This window comes from Phalacrocorax carbo, chromosome 5 (assembly GCF_963921805.1).
Source record: "Phalacrocorax carbo chromosome 5, bPhaCar2.1, whole genome shotgun sequence".
NCBI lineage: Eukaryota > Metazoa > Chordata > Aves > Suliformes > Phalacrocoracidae > Phalacrocorax > Phalacrocorax carbo.
This window is the reverse complement of record NC_087517.1, coordinates 1,614,665-1,633,270: the sequence shown is the minus strand read 5'-3', so window position 1 is coordinate 1,633,270 and position 18,606 is coordinate 1,614,665. Positions and strand designations below refer to the sequence as shown.

Here is an 18,606-nt window from a genome sequence, read left to right as displayed (position 1 = left end):
TCTATTTCAGTAAAATTGGTATTTTTTTCTTTACTTTCTGGACAAAATTAGCAATGTAAGAGTTAATTAGCCTCTGTCTTTCTCTCTAAAATATGCGTGTGTAAGTATCATACCTTACAGGTATGTTTATAGGGTAAAACAACATTTAAAGTCTTAATCATTTGCCATAGAATAAGCTTTAAAAGTGCAACACACCATCATGCAATGCTTTATTCGCAGAAATATTGACAATACTGACTCATTTTCTGGAGTGATAAGATTTTATATGTTAGAAATTGTAAACATACTTTCTCCAAGCAGATATAGCTGACATTTTCCCGTGGCAAGCTCGGAATCTTCATTCCATACCATATTTTATGTTACGAAACCACTACCTATATTTATCTTACATCACTTGTGAACTGATGTAAGAACTTCTCAGGACGAGGCGGGAGGGTGGGTGGCGGCTGGGGGTTTTTTGAGTTAGCACATTTTTTTTGTTTGTTTTACGTTTTAATGAGTTATGCGTGGGTTTTGGCAACGTAAATAAGGCATGTCAAGGAATTAACGCTTTGGCAAATAAGAAAATGCATGTGCTAACAATTAATAAGTCTGGTTTTAATACAGCTATTACATGAAAGGCCCTGGATTTTAGAAGCGCCCAGGAATACGTGTATTATTTTCTGGATCGCGCTGTAAGGCGCTCGTAGAGCACCGCATAACCTGCCTGATGTTCAGCCGTTGCCCTGGGAGGGCTGGCGCGCTCCTCTCCTGCCGGCAAAGTGGCGATGTGGGCTGTAAGCCCCTGGCTACCGTTACACGAGTTTCCCAGGCAGTCACCCTCTGTCTCCTTGAAGGAAAAGGCAGCAGAGCGTGCTGGAGAGAGGCATCCTCCTCCCAGGCACCGGCTGAATCATACTAATACAGCAGCTAGCGTTCTCGTCTCGTCTCTGTAACGCGTGCCGTTCCAGGCATCCTGGTCCTGCAAACCCACTTTTAATTTAGCACTTTGCCATCTTTAACCCTGTGAAACATAATACAATTTTGAACCCTCCTCTGGTAGTAAAGTAAGGGGAAAAATCTCAATTTCTGGAGGTTCCCGGTGGCCTCTGGCTTGGTTCTTGGCTTTCTCGTCTAAAGGGGGCACCTCGGGTAATGAGCTGGCTCAAGGCGGTGCAGGTTTTCGAAGCTGAACTGCAGACGGATGTGCATACCCGGGCCTCTCCGGTCACACTGCGCTCCCTTCGAATGCGCTCCGACGGCGGGTCAGTGAAACAACGGGTCTCTCTTAGGCTTTTCAAGGCAGCAGAAGATAGCAAAAGCCTAATTTGGATTAAGTTTTCAAAGTGTTATTCTTACATAAAGAAAATTATTCTCAGTTCCGCAACCTCTGTTTCGTTCCGGATTAATATTTTCCATCCTAATCATCATGAATTAATGTCTAGTTGTGCAGAAATGGTACATTTAGCCAGTTCTGAAACTGTGTCCTTGGGTGCCGATTTGCAGGACATGCCCATTAGAAAAAGTGCCCATGTAATGCAGTGCTGCAACCATTTAATTTGTTCTACTTGAAGCACATCTGCTGCTCCGTGAAAACAATCTGCCTCTTTCCTGAGATCTTTTTCATCCGTTCCTTTGCACCCTACGCTCTCTGTATCTTCTTGTGGTGTTTCATTTCTTTTTTGCCCCCAAGGACATTCTACTTACGTTCTCTTATTTAAGTGTAAGCAGACTTATTAGTCATTAATTATTTTTATATTTCCTCTGAGTCTCATCGGTTGTAGTGACAATAAATAGGTATTGATTCATAATAGCGTGGTTTAAAATTGAGCAGAAGGGAACATAAAGGTTTACTGGAGATCCATACAAATGAGGTCCTCGCTTGAAGACAGAGCAGGGGGTGTGTGCTAGCACCGCTACGTGCCACGTGAACGAATGCTGCGGACGTGAGCCAGCCCACGTCGTGCAAGGTGAGGAACACGTAAAACAGAGGAGCTTTGGGAAGGGGGAACCTGGCAGGGCTGTAGCGGGGAGTATCGTCAACGTGTGTTAGGACCCTACGGAGAGGAAGGGAAGAGACAGTGGGAATTGAAGGGGGGATTGATGCCCGTGCCTTGGAGACCTGGGTCACCACCCTGCTGGGGTCACGGTGGCCGCGGGCTCTGCACCCCCTGTGGGATCCCAAGACCCGAAGAGCCCTAAGATAAGCCTACCCCAGTGAGGTGAGCGTGCCAAACCCCCCAAAGACTCCCCACCTCTTGGCTAAGTTTTATTAAAATGTAAAACTAGAATTTATTTTGCTGTAGTTTCTTTAGTTACAGAAAACTCAAGTATGAAGATGAGTCAGATTGAGTGGAAAAAGGTTTATTGCTTTTTCTATTCCAGCAATTGCAGGGCTGAACCAAATGCTGAAGCAGAAATCTCTGTAAGAGTTGTAAAGCGAAACAGAAACCAGGTGTTCAGTGAATCCACAGGGGGTTTTCACTGAGAGGCAGTCTTTCTGGTTTGGTTTAGTAACTCGAAATCCAAAGCGTGTGCGTGCGGTGGGGGAAGGCTGTGCTGTTTGCAATCTCAGACTGTAACGCTGTTAATATCCTTTTTCTTCGTGTTCAGCTTCATCAGATCCCCACAGCACCAAGCACTACAACACACAGATATTGCTTTTCTCCTGACACCTCCAGTGCCTCCCCGTGAGGAAGATTAGCTTAATTATAGATAAGGATTGAGTAGCATGAATAATCTTCCTCCGGAAGAGGCAGCAATCACAGGCCCCATGCCCCCTTCCCCATAAAAGCTTACCCGGAAAACACAATTTATATTTTTCAGAAAAGAGACTTTATTTTAAAAGGGGAGATGTTTTCAGCTCAGTCCTGCGTAGCATACCTTGCACACAGAGCTTTCCGACTCAGGCAAGCGTTCTCGTTCTTCCTCCGTCGGTACACACAGACGGCACGTACCCTGCAGCAAAAGCCCTGCCGCCATCCTGTTCGTGCGCGACCAGGGCCAGGGGCTGAACTCTTCGGTGTCCGCTTTGTTTGGCCCTTCTGTGGTGAGCACAGATAGGCACAAAGCAACGGGGCAGCGGGAGGTGCTGCTGAACGGAAGCACAGGGCTTAGGCGCCAGGTTGGTTTGGGTAGCGTAAGCTAAAGTAAACAGGGACTGCACGAGTTGGACTTAGAGGAAAGTTGCCATTTTGAAAAAGTAAGATATTAAATAACAGCTGTAATCCTGGCGTTTTGACGCTTTTCTTCCCCTAAACAGAGTCAAACGAAACTCTGTGATCAATCTCCTTGGTTGCAGGGGGATTTTATAACCCCCACCCCCCAGTACCTTACTGAACACACCGTAGCCCAGACGATCTGAGCGTTGCAGAGCGGACGAAGCCTCCTGCCCGTCAGGTCTGTCCTTCGCAGCCCTGTGTTCCCCGGTGCCGTGAGCTCAGCTTTTGCCGTGATTTAACCTGGGCTTGATTTGCCTTCACTTTTCTGCCATCCCCTGAGTTATTATGATTGAAGTTCTCTGTATGGGTTATGGTTGAAGGTTTTATTTGAATACTTCTGTTTACTGACGCTTGAAATTTCGTACTTTCCTAATGCCTGAGTAAGCGCGGCTTAATTTCTTGGCACCGATCAGGCACATTGGGTTTCTGAGGAGTTCTTGCTGACCTGGAGCTCATGAAGCATCAGTCGCTCCCACCTCTGTGGTCAGGCTAACGTGCTTCCCAGGGCCACCTGCCTTGATTTTAGGCTGTAGCAATAATTTGTAGATTATCCTGTATTTTAGTTAATTATCTAGAATTACATCGTATCCTACAATTACATAATGACACATAATTTGTCAAAGACGTAACCGGTAAAGATTTGGAAATCTGCATAAGAGTGGTTATCCAAAATAAGTGAAATTATTGTTAATAGTAATGAATAGTTTTCCTGTTGTTATGTTCTGAATTTCTTTAAAAATTGATATCATCTTCTGCTTTAGGGCATGATTTCCTAGCAGAATATGCTGATATCCTTGGAGCTTCACCTCTATGATAATTTCAAAATAAGACCCCATAAATAATGGAAAGCAGCAGATGATGGAAATGCAGCACAGATTTCAGCTATAAATCTGGGAGTGTCTTTCCAGCTATTTCAGCTGAGTGCCAGCAGTTACTAGTGCTTTGCCTACCACTCTTTCTTTGGATAGTAGATCTCGGTTAAAATTAGGTTAAATTAGGCTACAGAGGATATTTGGCGTGCTTTTTGGTTTTTGGGTGTCTTAATCACTCAGGTTGGCCGAGCGCTTTAAGACTGGCCTTTATGTCTGTTTCTGTGATGAACGGTTCCTCCCTGAGCTCTCCTTTTCCTGCAGTACCTCCGTGTTGAAAAAGATGTTGCAGGTTACTGGTTCAATATTATTTTAAACCCTGGAAGTCAGACGCACACCTGCAAATGTCAGCTTGATAAGAGGGCGGGAAATGGAAATGGTAGTTTCCTGTTATACTTTCTTCATATACAGAGTTAGAAAGTTGACTATATGAAGTCGTCCTTTGTTTGGCACTAAAACTGCACGTCTGACGGTTCTTCTCAGGGTGATGGATTTCTTTGCGAGGAGCTCTGGGGAAGGCACGGTGCCGAGCTTGCTGCCCGCGGCCCCGTGGGCGCCGGTAGGTTTTCCAGCAGCGCTCGCCTCTGCCGCCCTTTGTCGGGGGTGAAATCACCGCCGCCCTCGGCCGGAGCGGGCACGGGGCGAGCGGGGCACCCTGCGCTCCACGGACCGGTTGGGGAGGGAGTGCGGTGTCCCAGAGGCTTTGAGAACACTTCTAAAACTTGCAGGTTCCTTATTCACGCGCTTACGGTGTTGATTTTGCGATCGCCTCTATCTTGGACTCAGTCTGGCAGCGGCGCTGATGTGCTCAGGGCATGAGACGTCCGATGCGCGTTCGTGTGCGATGCACAGCCAGTGCTCGCCTCTGGCGCGGCCGCCTGCGTCTGGGACGGGCAGCCCCGTCCGCGTCCTCCCACTTACGTGCCTTCTGGCCTGGGGTGCATACTTCCATCGTCAGCAGATAAATTAATTGCTTGACTAGCTATCATAAGCCTTGAAAACACCGTGTTTTCTTTTAGTTTAACTAAGAGTCCGCTGGGCACGGGGGATTTCAAACTGATTTCCCCCCTCCTTGACTAGTATTCTATTTTTTTTCACTTCACGACCTGTATTTCTGACCTGTGGCCCATGCACCCCTCCTGATGGCCAGCGGGATGCTGCTGGCTCACGTCTCCGGCGTAGAGGCTTGCGGTAGGAACGGCACCGCCGGACACGGTGACGGTATCGCTGTGACACGACGTGACGTGCCCTCCCTGGAGCAGAAGCGGCCGCCAGCGCCCTGCCTGCGGTAGGGGTGGGGAGCCGCTGCAGGAGATGGCTCCTGCCCGCCGGCGGCTCTCGGCACAACCCTGCCACCTTGTTCCCCTTCCCTGCCTCACTGCAGGAGGCGTTTAATTTTATAATGGTGTTAACGAGGATGACAGCCAGGCTGTGAGATGTGCCGTGGGCTGAGCCCGAGGTCTGCGGGAACTTGTGGGGCGTGGAGGGAGGGAGCAGTGGGGATCCTCGCGATGGGGAATGTGCCCGTCCTGGTGAAAGCACCCAAGGGGTGGCCTAGGTTGCGTCGGTAAAATAGCCATGCCTCGTCTGAGTTACTTCTCTCAGAAGAGTGCTGGAAAACACCAGCGAGATACGTTGGAAAAAGTGGTTCGTGAAAATGTAAAAGGATTTCTCTATTATTTTGGAATGTGACAAAATCAAGGAGTTCACTGGTCCTGCCTTTCCGGATTGATAAATTATCTGAAAAGAAAAAATGATAATTTTCCAAGCATTTCATTTTGCTGAGTTAATTATTTAATGCTTGCAAAGGCCTACGGCGTAGCAGCTGCCTGTGTTCACATATTGCTGTACCGCAATTCCAGCAAATGGATATGGATAAAAGGAAATCATGACAACTGGAGCAGGGTCTGTGATTTATGCTTTGCGCCTTTACAGAAACTGTGCTTTGATCATCTATTTTCTTAACAATTCCAGGTGTTGTTAAGGTGGATTATGGTGATGTATCCGTCAGAAAAGCGCTAAGAGAAAATCTGAAGTGTAAACCCTTCTCATGGTACTTGGAGAACATCTACCCCGACTCCCAGATTCCCCGGCGCTATTTCTCACTCGGTGAGGTACGGACTGTTTCCTTTGGCTAAATTAAAACAAGAAGTTCACTGAGCAAATGGAGGCGTCGCTAAGAAGCTGAAGTGGTTTTGGAGAAAGGAATAAAGCGCTTGTGTGCCTTCTCTAGATCTTATTTATCCCTTATTTTGAGCAGGTTATATTTTCTCGAAATCTTTCATAAGGGTGTATTGCTATTCTGAACGTGTATGTTCACCATGGAAAATGTATCTTCTAAATGGAGCAGCATATTGAAGTGGGGGGGTGGCTAATATTTTGAAATTGTTACATAAGATGCAGTAGTTGAAGGAAACTTTCCATCATCACCTATCCCTTACAGGTAGGGTAGGGAAAAAAAAGGGGGTTTTTGCTTTTTTGCTTTTCAAGAAATGCCTTTTTTCATTGATGCTGTGTTTTCGGGCAAGGCTGCCTGGAGCCGAGTATCACAGACACTCCTAATAATCTGATGGTTCCAGTACCACCAAGAACTTTAAAATTCAGATAGTTCACTGCTAAAAATACCCTATTGAGTTGTACCTACACTGACTTTTCAAAGCTCTTGAATGGTTTGATTTAAAGATAGCTACGGGGAGAATAGCAATCAAACCAGCAAATGGCTTTTTTAAATCCAGGGAAGTAATTTACTATTGAAACTTGCAATTGTAGTGAAAAATAAAAGCCATAGTAGGGTTTCCAGTTTAACTATGACAAAATAAAGCGAAACATGGTTTTACAGCAAGGAAAGAACTCATCTAACAAATGTCAGATAATAAGGTTTTGTACGATATTGTCAGCCGGGAAAATAAAAGTATGAGAAAGTAATAAAATAGTTATTAAACCACCTTATTTTTACCAACACGGCCTCAGTTTCTATGGAAACAGCAATTCAGGCAGGATCTGTGAATTAAAACTCATACTTGACTATTACAGCTGCTGACTGCCGGTTGAGCAGTAAAGTGGGTTTTTAGACCTAAAGCTCAGCTACCATCATCAGCAGTAATGGGCAATTTTTAAAACATCACGAGCGTATTTCTCAGTCCTTTTCCTCTCTTTCAGCAGGCAAGTCTCAGGTAAGGCAAACCATCGGACTCGGCGGTGCAGCTGGCATCGTTAGTCCGCAAACGGTCCGTGGTGCGGCCAGCTGCTCTGCGAGGTGCGCTCTGCGGCGAGGTGGCCGGCCGGGGGGGCCGCGGCTCAGGGCTCGCAGGTGGGAGCCGTGGGCCGGCCGGCCCTGAGGGCCGCGCTGGGTAACGCACCCGAGGAAATTATTCCGTAGCCCAGCGCAATCTAAAGGCAACGAGCGTTCAACCTTGGGCCTCAAATGACATTGCGCGAGTGCGTATTTGTTCTTCTGTAGTATAAACAGTGATCAAAAGAGCGAATCGTTTTGACAGTTTCGGGATGATCATCCCTAATTTACTGATGACCTCCTGCAGGGTCGCGCAGGCGTGACTCGGAACCGGGCAGTGCCCACGCGTGGTTGGCTTGCGCCGCCCGACGCGTTAGAAATAGCAGCCGGTATTGTGTTACATTTTGATTTGCATTTTATTCGGCTGCTGATTTCTATACGTCTGTTGCTTTTATAAACGAACTGCGCAGTTTCGAAATGGAATTTCAAAACCGTGGAGCTGTGCGAAACCGAAGTTCATAAGTAGTTTATGAAGTTTATTCATTGTACACGTAACAGGCAGATCCTGGAGGCTGCCAAGCCTTTATTTGCAACTAAATTTCCCATTCCGTTAGAACGTAACTTACATACGGTGACTGTGTTACCTTTGGATTTCCTAGGTGGATGAAAATATGCCTCAGAATGGGCATTAAATGTGCAAAATGTGGTGAATACTGAATATTCCTTTTTACATTTTAATCACGTAACATTGAAAATGAATACAACGTAAATGCGGGACAAGAATTATTTTGTAAACCCGAGACAGAATAATTGTAGATGAGTTTTCAGGTCACTTTTCAGTTTAGTCTTCTGTTTCAGTGAATCAAGGGATTGTAAAAAAAAGTTGCCTTTCTCGGGGAGATACTTAAAACTATTGCTGCAAAGAGGCTATTTAAGAGAAAGGCTGGGATTACCATCTGAGCCCAGGTTATCATTGGAGCTAATCGTTAGGGTACCACTTCGGGTCTGCGGCGGCTTTGGGGGTGGCACGTGTTGGAGAAGAGGAGAGCCGAGGGGCTGCCGGCGGTGCTCTGGCTGGTCGCGGGCACGTGCGGCGGGATATGCCAGAAAGCCATGTCCTGCCGTAGCCACATAAAGGCATTGCTTGAGCAAGGCCAGCGCAGAGCTGCGGAGATGCTCAGGGGACTGGAGCATCTCCCTTGTGAGGAAAGGCTGAGAGACCTGCGTCTGTTCAGCCTGGAGAAGAGAAGGCTGAGGAGGATCTCATCAGTGCCTATAAATATCTGAAGGGCGGGTGTCAGGGGGATGGGGCCGGGCTCTTTTCAGTGGTGCCCAACGCCAGGCCAAGGGGCCACGGGCACAAGCTGGAACACGGGAAGTTCCCCCTGAACATGAGGACAAACCCCTTCCCTGTGCGGGTGCCAGAGCAGGGGCACAGGCTGCCCAGAGAGGCTGTGGGGTCCCTTCCCTGGAGACATTCACCCCCCGCCTGGACGCGGCCCTGTGCCCCTGCTCTGGGGGTGCCTGCTCCAGCAGGGGTGGGACGGGATGAGCTCCAGGGGGCCCTGCCAACCCCCACCGTTCTGTAATTCTGTGCTTTACTTTCACCGGGCTCTAAAGAAGGGCCATTTGTTTCAAACGCAGCTGGAAAGTGGTGGAAACCAGCAGTGTGGCCATCAGGTGGCACCTGAGGTCTGAAGCCCCAGGGCAGTGACCGGGCTGTGAGTGCCCGCAGCCCTTCTCCCGGCTTCGGCAGCTCTTGGAGGATTAAGCAATGAAGAGCGTGAGCCTCAGGGATTAGGCACCAGCGCAAGGCGGTGCGATTTCTTTCGGCGTGATTAACAACGTTAGGGCAGGTTAAGAAGCGACCACGTGAGCTTTGCCGAGCCACTCTTGCCCAGCGGCGTCAATCAGATCGCGCTGTCTCGCTCTACTTGCCTCGCTGCGCTAAGCCGGGTCTGGCGGCGCTGGTTTGCTGCTGACGGCCCTGCCCGTCGAGCCGCCGAAGGTGGCACGGGGAACTGCGGGTGGCTGGGAGCGGTGCGAGGTGCCGCTGGGGTATTTCAAAATACAGTTTTACCGAAGGAATGAGGGACCCGGAGGCGCATTTTTGCTCTGCACACACTAGCAGGAAAATCACCCCGGGCTGTTGAGAGCGAGAAGGAGCAGGGGGAGCTGTGTCTGTACGACTGCGCTAACAGATCTGGGAGGAGGGTTAAGAAAAAAGCTGCTATATGCGCACGCCGGGGTCTGTACAGGCTGAACGCACCCACCGTCGCGGAGGCTGCGACGCGGGAGGCCTTCGGGGGCGTCCGTGGCGTCTCCCGCTTCTCCTCTCGCACAAAGCTGAAGTCGGCTGATTGCTTTGATACTCAGCCATTTTCCTGGATAAACGCGTACTCTAAAAATATGTTTTGGGGAGCGATGCTCTGGTGTTGCCCCGCTGGCCCTCATGGCTCCTTGCTCTGATGGTCTTTTGTTGCCATTGCACGAGCCGAGCATCGCTGGAAGGAGCTCGTCACGTCGCGTATTGTATCGCAGAGGACGTGCTCCTGAAGCTGCCGCCTTCCCAGCTGCGCCACGCGCGAATTACGGAGAAATGGTTTATTTACGCAGAGATGTTCACTGTCTTTGTTCTTCTCTGAGGACGGCCGGATTCTGAGAGGAAAGTTTTATTTAAAAACTTCTAAAAAGCATGTATTTAGTCACAAAGCCGCCCAGCAGCCTCTGCTCTGATAGAGTCAGCCGTCAGGCGCTGTCTGTACACGGTTTTTCTCTCTTGGAGTAGAGTCAGCCCTGCTGGAAGGAAATAAAAGTGCCCATGTTGGGCAAGCCATTAGTTGTGCATTGTTTAGAAGTAAAACCGTATTATATTTGTTAAACAAAACAACGCAGGGCATTGAATGAGGTTTTCCTTGAATGCTGTTCATGCTTACACTCAATATGTAATTTAAAATCTCATTATGCTCTTTGTTATTATTTTCATTTTCTTTTGGGAGTGTGACATATTTACAAATTGCAAGTTAAAATACGTTCATCTAGTTGAATGCACGGATAATGTCCTTTCGCCTACAGTGACATAATTTTTTCTGCACAAACATGGCATTTACAAGCATTGTTTTTCAGGGAACATTTCTTCTCTTTCTTCCTTCAGATCAGGAACGTTGAAACCAACCAGTGCTTAGACAACATGGGCCGCAAGGAAAATGAAAAAGTGGGCATTTTCAACTGCCACGGCATGGGAGGAAATCAGGTAAAATTAAAAAAAAAAAAAAAGTATTATTTGTACAATAATTGCTTCAATCTGCCGCTGTGTAACCGCAGGCAGAACAGCTATCAGGAAAAACTGATTAGAATTCACCCCGAGCAGCGCGGGAGCTGCGTCTTCATCTGTCAGCATTTCTTTCCTGCTGCAGAAAAAGGAGGGCTGGTTTCGTACAGGGGGTTTGACCCGGCAGGAACGGCTGGGGGCGAGCGTCTTGTCCTGGGGACCCTCTGATTTCGTCCCGGTAGGATTGAGATGCCCGCAGTAGTCCTCGGTTAATGCGGCCCCAATGCAGGCGTGTTGGTTCGCTATGAAAACCAGTAGCAGCGATGAGCAAACACCTTAATGAAAGTTCCTAAAGGCTGGGGGATTTGAGCCGAAGGGCTGCAGCAGTACTCGGAAAGCATTTGCTCAGGTAACAGCTGCAGATTTTGAAAGCATACGGGTACGTATCCATAGGTGCAGTGAAGTGTCCGAGTGAATATATCGAATACATTCCCGCTGTTTAGAGTGTGGAGAAATGCGTTTAAAGTTCCAGATACTAACATTAGAAAAGTTGATCGTGAATGTTAGTTTATTTTTTGGCACTGAGGGGAAAAAAAATCTTTTTTAAAAAGAACCAGGTAAAGACTCTACGTGACTAGTGGCTGAACACATCTCTTTCCAAAACGTGTATATGAAAAATAAGCACGCAGAATATTCATGCAAGCTGAGGTTTTTTTCATCAGTGGAAATTCAGCTAGCGGGGGCGTGGGGTGTTTCACTTGTGTCTTGGGTATGTTTGAAAGGGAGTGAAAAGGTAAGCGGCAATCACTTAGCTCATTGTGAAACTCATGACTGTACCTGCTCTCTGTATAAATAACAGTAAACTTTGCATATTCCGATGCCTCCGATTCAAATTAGCAGAGCTGATTCATTCGGGTTTAGTTGGGTTTTGCAATGTAAACCTATAATTACGGGGCTTTTCCCCAGGGAGGCTGTAGCCTGCTGCGGCGGGACGGGGAGCGTGCGCCGCGTGGCTGCCAGCGGGGGGGTGCCGGCTCGGGGGGCCCGGCAGCACCAGCGCTGCGGCCGCCCCCCAGCACGGTGTGACCGGGCGGGGGGCTCCTGCACAGACTCCCTTCTCCCCACCGCTGATTTGCCCTGGAAATTCGTCAGAACTTGCAGCGATCACCTTTCATTTGCACCTTTCCAAATGTAGTTTAGCCTTGTTTCTCTGCTTTTTGGTTAGCTTTGCCTTTGGAAAACCCTTCTCCTCTTCTTCCCCTTGGTTCTGATGGCTTCCTCAAGGTAAAGGCTCCAGGTCCCTCCGTTCAGCTTCTGATACACCCCAGAGCAGAGGGCTGCTCTTGCCTTCACCCACTGCTATTAAAATCCCTGGAGATCCCTCAGCAGGACCTTAGGTCAGTGCTGGCGTCTCTCCCCAGGAGCCTCTTTGGACCATATACCTACCGGGTGGTGCTTGACGTGGGTGGCTTTTTCTAGTGCCGCATCTGCGAAAAAGGTTGGGAAGATGCAGGATCCGAGAGCAAAAGCCCGTGTTTCTTTCAGAGGTAGGGTTGTCCGTCACATTTATCCCAAACTTCACTAAGTGTTACTTAGGAGATGGAAGTGTTAGCAGTCTAACAGGCCTGATCATGATCAAGGTTGATACCTTGGGTGTTTGGCGTGTTTCCCTTTCTTTCTGTACGTGGCGGAAAGCCCCCGCTCCTCTCCTTGAAAGAGGAGAAAGATCCTAGACGAGTTTCTTGTCTCCAAACCCTCGGTTCCTCTGAGGTACCAGGTGTGAGGTTCAGAGTACGGTAAGGCCCTGAGATGAAGGTGGGTGGGTTGTGAATGTGTGTAGGGACCGTGTAGCCTAAAGAAACCCTAATAACTACAAGATATAACCATTCGTTCTGAGCCTTCCTAAGCCAGTATATCTCCAATGTAAAGAAATTGTGGCTCCAGTCTCCTTTACACCTCTCACATCAGCCAGAAGCCACAGATGAATCGGTTGTGTGCACCGACAGGACAAAGGGGCTCTGCTCCCCTGCGTTTGCGTGAACAGAGAGCAGTATCTGCCCTCGGTGGAGGCTTTGCCGGGAATACCTGACCTACATGCAGAACATTATTCATCCTTCAGTGCTCATACACAACTCCCATTAAAAGTTATCTTTATTAAATTCTGTTCTAATGAGAAATCAGGACTGAGCTAAGGCATGTAAATGCTGGGGGCGGGGCGGGGGGGTTGTACGGTTACAGAAATAGCTGAGGAACAAAACTGCTTCAGAATGAAAATGAAGCAAGAATTAATACCTAGCTCATTAGAGCCGAGCAAGATGCAGGGGTGTGATCCAGCTTGAGGCAGGGGCAAATATCTCACAGCTATCAAAGTGTTTTGAAGGACTTAGGGATAATGAGAGTCTAAAAATATGAATTTCTTCCAAAAAAATGAAGAAAAACAAAATCTGTGAACTGAGGCCCTTCATGTGAGGATTGTTTTCAGAGCATAGAACTGCGGAGGATTTGTTGTTACGTTGGCATGGGCATTCCAGATTATCCTAACTTGGTTAGGACCTGGTGGCTGTTAATGTTAATAATTTAAAATAAATACCACGAATCTCCTCATGCAGTTAAATGGAACCTCAGGGGTGTTTTCTTTGCTTTATATGGAGAGAAAAAAAAATGCAAGGCCTGTCCTCAGATCAGCCGTGGTGGGGAGATGGCTTCGGGGGCCAGGACACCAGGTTTGTGCGGTCTCCCCTGGGGTGGGGGCGGTGTGCTGACCTGCCTCAGTAGGGCTGTTTTGCAGGGGGGAGGTACCCGAGGTCGGCTCCTGGTTAACGAAAGCGCTGAGGGCGTGTGATTTGGGGGTAAAACTGTTACCCTGCTTTCCAGCCTCAGGCGGAGGGGATGACCCATCGGCCTCGCACGCCTCTTTTTCCCCACGGCCGACTTCTGCTTTTGTGGTATTTTAGAGGAAATTTGTTCCGTTCGATGGCCTGGCAGAGGGTGAAGCAGCCGTCCGTTTGTCCTGCCTACAGCCATCCCGAGGGGCGTACCGGTTCGGCTTTTACTGCGTTACCATGGGAATGTCGGCTGTTACTGCAGTCACGGGGAGCGTCGGGCCTCTGTTCATAATGATAATCGAATCATACGATCCCACACAGGCAGGAGGAGGATGTTATTAAAGAGAAGGGCTGGGGAATTATGCAAGTTCCCCATTGCACTGCGGGTGTATCGCAGAAGCGCTGGCGGAGGGCAGGAGGGCTGCTCGTGCTGCTGCCCTCGCCGGAGGAGAGAGCGCGGGTCAGCGGCCGACCCCCCCCTCGGCTGCAAGACAAAGGAAACAGCAAACACATTGCCATTCCTTATTTTTTTTTCTATTTCACGCCCTATGCCTTTTCTCTGTCTGGAGCCGCAGTTGTGCTAGGTATAGCGATGAACCTGCTTTGTGTCAGCCAGAAACCACCAGGAGGGTAGCCAGCGCGCCTTCGTTGCGGCCGTGCGCTCGCGAAGCCCTGCGAAAGGCCCCGTGGTGCTCCCCGCTTAGCCGGCGTGGCCCCGCCGCCCCTCCTGCGCGGGTGCCCTGTGCCGTCACACGCCGCCGTCTGCTTCTCGGTTTGGTCTCTTCGTGTCCGAGAGAGCAGCCGCGGGAGGCTGGAGCGGTAAGGGCGTTCTGTTAGCAGCGTGGAGGTCAACTCCGTGGGCAAAGCGCGGTCCCCGCCTTCCCTCGGGAAGGGGGCCGGTTGTTGCGAAGCCGACTGTGAGCCCGAGACTAACGAAAGCAATAGCTGAAAGGGGCTGCTTTTTCCTTCTCTTCTCTCTAGATAAATATCACGGTGTTTCTTCCATGCCGATAAGAACAGCAGAGCAAAATGCAAGCAGCAGCGCGGCTATGACCCACGTGGCTGTTCCGCAGCCTCCCTGCAGCTCCTGCTCAGGGTCCCGGCGGGCGCTCAGAGCCCTGGCAGAGGCGATGGTCTGGGGGATTTTTCACTCTTTTCCAGCCAGCACCAATTCCCCGAGCACGGAGGGCTGAGCTGGCAAGGAGAAGCAACTTGCTTCACGCCAAACCTCTCCCCGAGCAGCTCGGAGCTCCTGGCCTCGCTTGCCGGCCGCGGAGGCTGTCGGCATCTTGCGGGCACGGCAGCCCTGCGTGGGAGGAGGGTTTATTTGGCACGGACGCTGTGGTTCCCGCAGGACGGGGAGTGCTTTCCCGGGATTCATTCTGCATGAGCGGGGAATTGCATCAGGCAGGAGCCCGCTCGGTATGAACTTACCTGGGGCAGCCGTTGCGGGGTGAGATCAGAACGAACACAATGTTTTATATGTTTTAGTAAATGTGCAAGGGGAGCGTGACTCCCTTCTGGCAACGTTTTATACAGAGCGTTCAGACTCGGTACTCGCTGGCGGTTCAGAAAAAACCCCAGTGCACACAATAAGAGTTGTTACAGGGTTGTTTTTTCCCCAATTACCTCTAAATAATGGGCCTTTCAGAAACCGTTCTGTTTCGCAGAGCTTCCATTTTTTTTCCCATTCACAGTAAACGCGTGTATTTTCAAATGCCTTTCAAACAGGAGCCCTTTCTGCGTAGCGCTGTGTAGGAAAATAATTTATAAACTCCCGCTCTGTACGAATTCATTGGTATGCGGTGATAATTTGCTTACTGCTGGGAACGGATGGACGTATGAGCCGTCTGACCTGGGAGACGTTTCCGTAATGGGAAGCCGCTGTCTTCAGGAGGTTCTAAAGAGTAATTTTTCCTGAGTTGATAGCGCTGCCAGGTCAGGAGGGGGGAGAGCCGTGCCGTAGCTACCCTGACAGCAAGCGGGACAAGCTTGCTGGCGACGCCTGCAGAGCCGTCCGGGCACAGCCCGCGTGTCGGCCACGGAAGGCTAGCCCAGGAGTCGCGTTTTGCACGTTCAGTTAGCTAATTCACCAGCTACAGCTGGTCGGCAAGTCATCTAAAAGCATTTTGTGCGCGAGACTGAACAGAACAAAACCTTTAATCTAGTGGCAATTAGACATTTATTCGTGCGCAGTGAGAGGAGCTGAGCAGTACTTGTGCAGCTGATCTCACATCAAATCATCTCCCTCGCGAGCTCACTGGGTAAGGGAACACAGCACCCATTACAGACTTTATGAGTTTGGTGCTTTGATTTTATTAATTGTAATATCTTAGGTAAATACTGGATTTCGTAAGGGGTTGCCAGAAAGTAACATAGCCCTTCTTTGTTCTTTTGCCTTTTTCACCTTTTGCAATCTCCTGTTTTCCCTCACTTGGCTTTCTGCATAGCTTTTCATCTTCTAAACAGACCCATTATGAACAAAACTAGTTATTGTGTATATTTTGTTAGCCCATTTTGCTGATATATGATTCCCCTTGCAGACTTTACATCATTCTTATGGATTGAGGTGATAAACCTTTGGGGCAGGACCTGTCTAATACTCTGGATTTGCTCAGGATGCAGCACAATGGAGCCCTCGGTGATCTTCAGCACCGTTATAATAACTGTGATTAATAGGGAACAAAGGAGCCATGCCTGTATGTTAAATAACAGTATCTTTTATTTAGCACAATCAGGAGGAGAATAACGCCTTCTTTTTAGAGTCTACGGAAACACTGAATTGCTGCTTCTTTAAACTGGCAGAAATAGTCACCAGGGGATGCGGGAAGAGCAGCATTCGATGTGTAACATTGCGGTAATGAAGCCTGTGTAGGTAAAAGGCAGAATCCGAGCGTTTGCAGTACCTGCTCAGGAGTGGGAACGTGGTGGGGCGTAACGGGCACGGTGAGGTCCTGGAAGCAACGACAGCTTTTCGTTGCAGGTGTGTGGGTAGCCATGCTTTGTGCAGTGACAGCTGGCTGAAAAAAGAACAAAAACCCACAAAACACCAAACCAAACTCACGAACCCCCACAATCCCCCCACCCCGGGTGGCCAAAAATCAGATTTTTTTTCCCGTTTCTGTGCAAAATGCTGAATGTGCCTGAAACCCCCTATAGAATAACAGTGGTTTAGAAAAGGACAAAGGGTTCTGTGGTGGAGGACAAAGGTTTGAACGTCGGGAAGGTGCGCGTGCCGTCAGCACGAAGGGGTGACGCCGGTGTGTTTCCGGTGCTGTTTTCTGAATACGATAAAACCAAGTTCCTTAGCAACCCTGGGATTGCTTGCTAAACCGGAGCGTCCCCTGCACATCCCCACTGTTGTCCCTGTACGTGTCCCCAGTAGCTGCTGCCAACCTGTTTTCTTTTCTTCTATTTTATTTTGTTTTTATTACATTGGCCATTTAGTGTAGTTCCAACTGTTGGCTTCGCTCTGTGATAGCTGGTGGTAATTACAGTGTTTCTCTGGATTACGGTGAATCACTCTGAATTACAGTGTTTCTCTCCTTGGGGCTGAGCACCAGGATAAATGAATTCTTGGCACTGGTGGTTAGAGGTTGCGGCAGCGGCGGAACAAGTTTTATACGAACTTTACAAAACGTGGAGGTCAGCTCTGGCTTGGCAGCGTCTGTACGGTTCGCTGATGACTGTGGGACGGGATGAGTTGCTTTCAAGGCGTTAAAGATCTTGGCATAACCTCTTTTTTAGAAATAACTCTAATCCCTACTTCCAGAGCGGCTGCAGGGAAACCCGTGAGCTCTTCAGGGGCTCTGAGCTGGGCACGTCTTCAGGTCATCCGATAAACTGAAGAGTGACCCTTGGTTAGACTGAATATCCTCCTGGTGGGACACACTGACTTGGTGGGTTGGTTTGGTTTTAGTTTAAGTATCTTCCTTCAGGGTGAAAAGAAACTATCAGAGTAGCAAAAACTAAAACCCGTTCTATAAATCATCTGGGATTAAAAGGGCTGGATATGTCCAATCCCAACGGCTCCGGATGAAGGGCTGGATCTCTGAAGGACTCTTGCCACGGAGATTGCTGTTCTCTACTGAAGTCAGCCTCATGGGTATCCCGTCCCCAGCAGTGGCTGCATACTACAGGAGCGTCTCGGGAGGCGCATTTCTTTTCATATGATTAGATTGCATGCTACACAAGTAGGAATGAAAATCAGATTTATTTTTTCTTTTCCTAAAGATCTGTTCTTTGTATAGTGGAGTACTGGAACTGGGTTTTTTTTCCTCCAAAGAGTTAGTGCAGTTGTTCTCCAATACGGACTTGCCTGTTGAACACCAGTCTTCCCCAAAGTCCTCTTTGATGGCAATACTGAGGCTGCCCACCCGAGCTGCGAGGTGCCTTTTCCACACGGCTGTGCTGGATTTGTTCAGGTGCTAAAAAGCGGTTGGTTGGCCTTGGTAAAGGCGAGATTTCAGTGAAGAGGCAGAATATCCAAGTCCTTGCCCCCAAAGGTGACTTCACTGGCCATTGACCTGGGAGAGTCCTGGATCTTTTCTGAGGGTAGGGGAATCAGCTGCGATTCACCTCTTCTGCCGAAGGGGACTTTGAACATTCAGTGTGTAAACAGCTTCAGGAGGAGAGGAAAAGTGCTTTCCCTGAAGCTTTTATTACAATATTATAAATCAGTTATGAAAGGGGAATTCAGAATTTACCTTCGGGAGTTCCGTAAATAATTGAAGTGGCTGTCAGAATAAATTAGATTTTTCTGTACTTAGTTATGCCCAGTTTACAACGGCCTTTATTGCGTGGTGGACTTCTTCCTTGATTGTACAGATGTGTCCTCAACATTTAGTTCCACATAATGAAATATAGAATAAGGGTTTGTTAACAGCATTATTATGAGTTGACAAAATACCCTGCCTGACTGCTTTCCAAAGAAAAGGGCAACCAGATAATGGGAAAGGAAAATTCTGGCCATAGGCTATTGCAGCCCATTTTTTTATATATATATAAAGCCCAGCCAGCACGGCTTCATGAAAGGCAGGTCCTGACTGACCAGCCTGATGGTCTGTGATCTTTCTATGGTCTGTGATCCTCCTATGACAGGGTGACCCACCTGGTGGGTGAGGGAAAGGCTGTGGGTGCGTCTGCCCGGGCTTTAGCAAAGCCTTTGGCACTGTCTCCCACAGCCCCCTCCTGGAGAAGCTGGCGGCTC

The 18,606-nt window shown here is 48.8% G+C and overlaps 1 protein-coding gene across 2 annotated transcripts in view; it reads left to right on the top strand.

Annotated features, from left to right (window-relative positions):
- Positions 1–18,606, top strand: part of GALNT13 (polypeptide N-acetylgalactosaminyltransferase 13) — a 159,349-nt gene that overhangs the window by 116,994 nt on the left and 23,749 nt on the right. For both annotated transcript variants that reach the window (XM_064450924.1, XM_064450923.1), the window contains exons 10-11: positions 6,044–6,183; positions 10,456–10,554. In XM_064450924.1, coding sequence (XP_064306994.1) covers positions 6,044–6,183; positions 10,456–10,554 — 239 coding nt within the window. The remainder of the gene's footprint in view (positions 1–6,043; positions 6,184–10,455; positions 10,555–18,606) is intronic.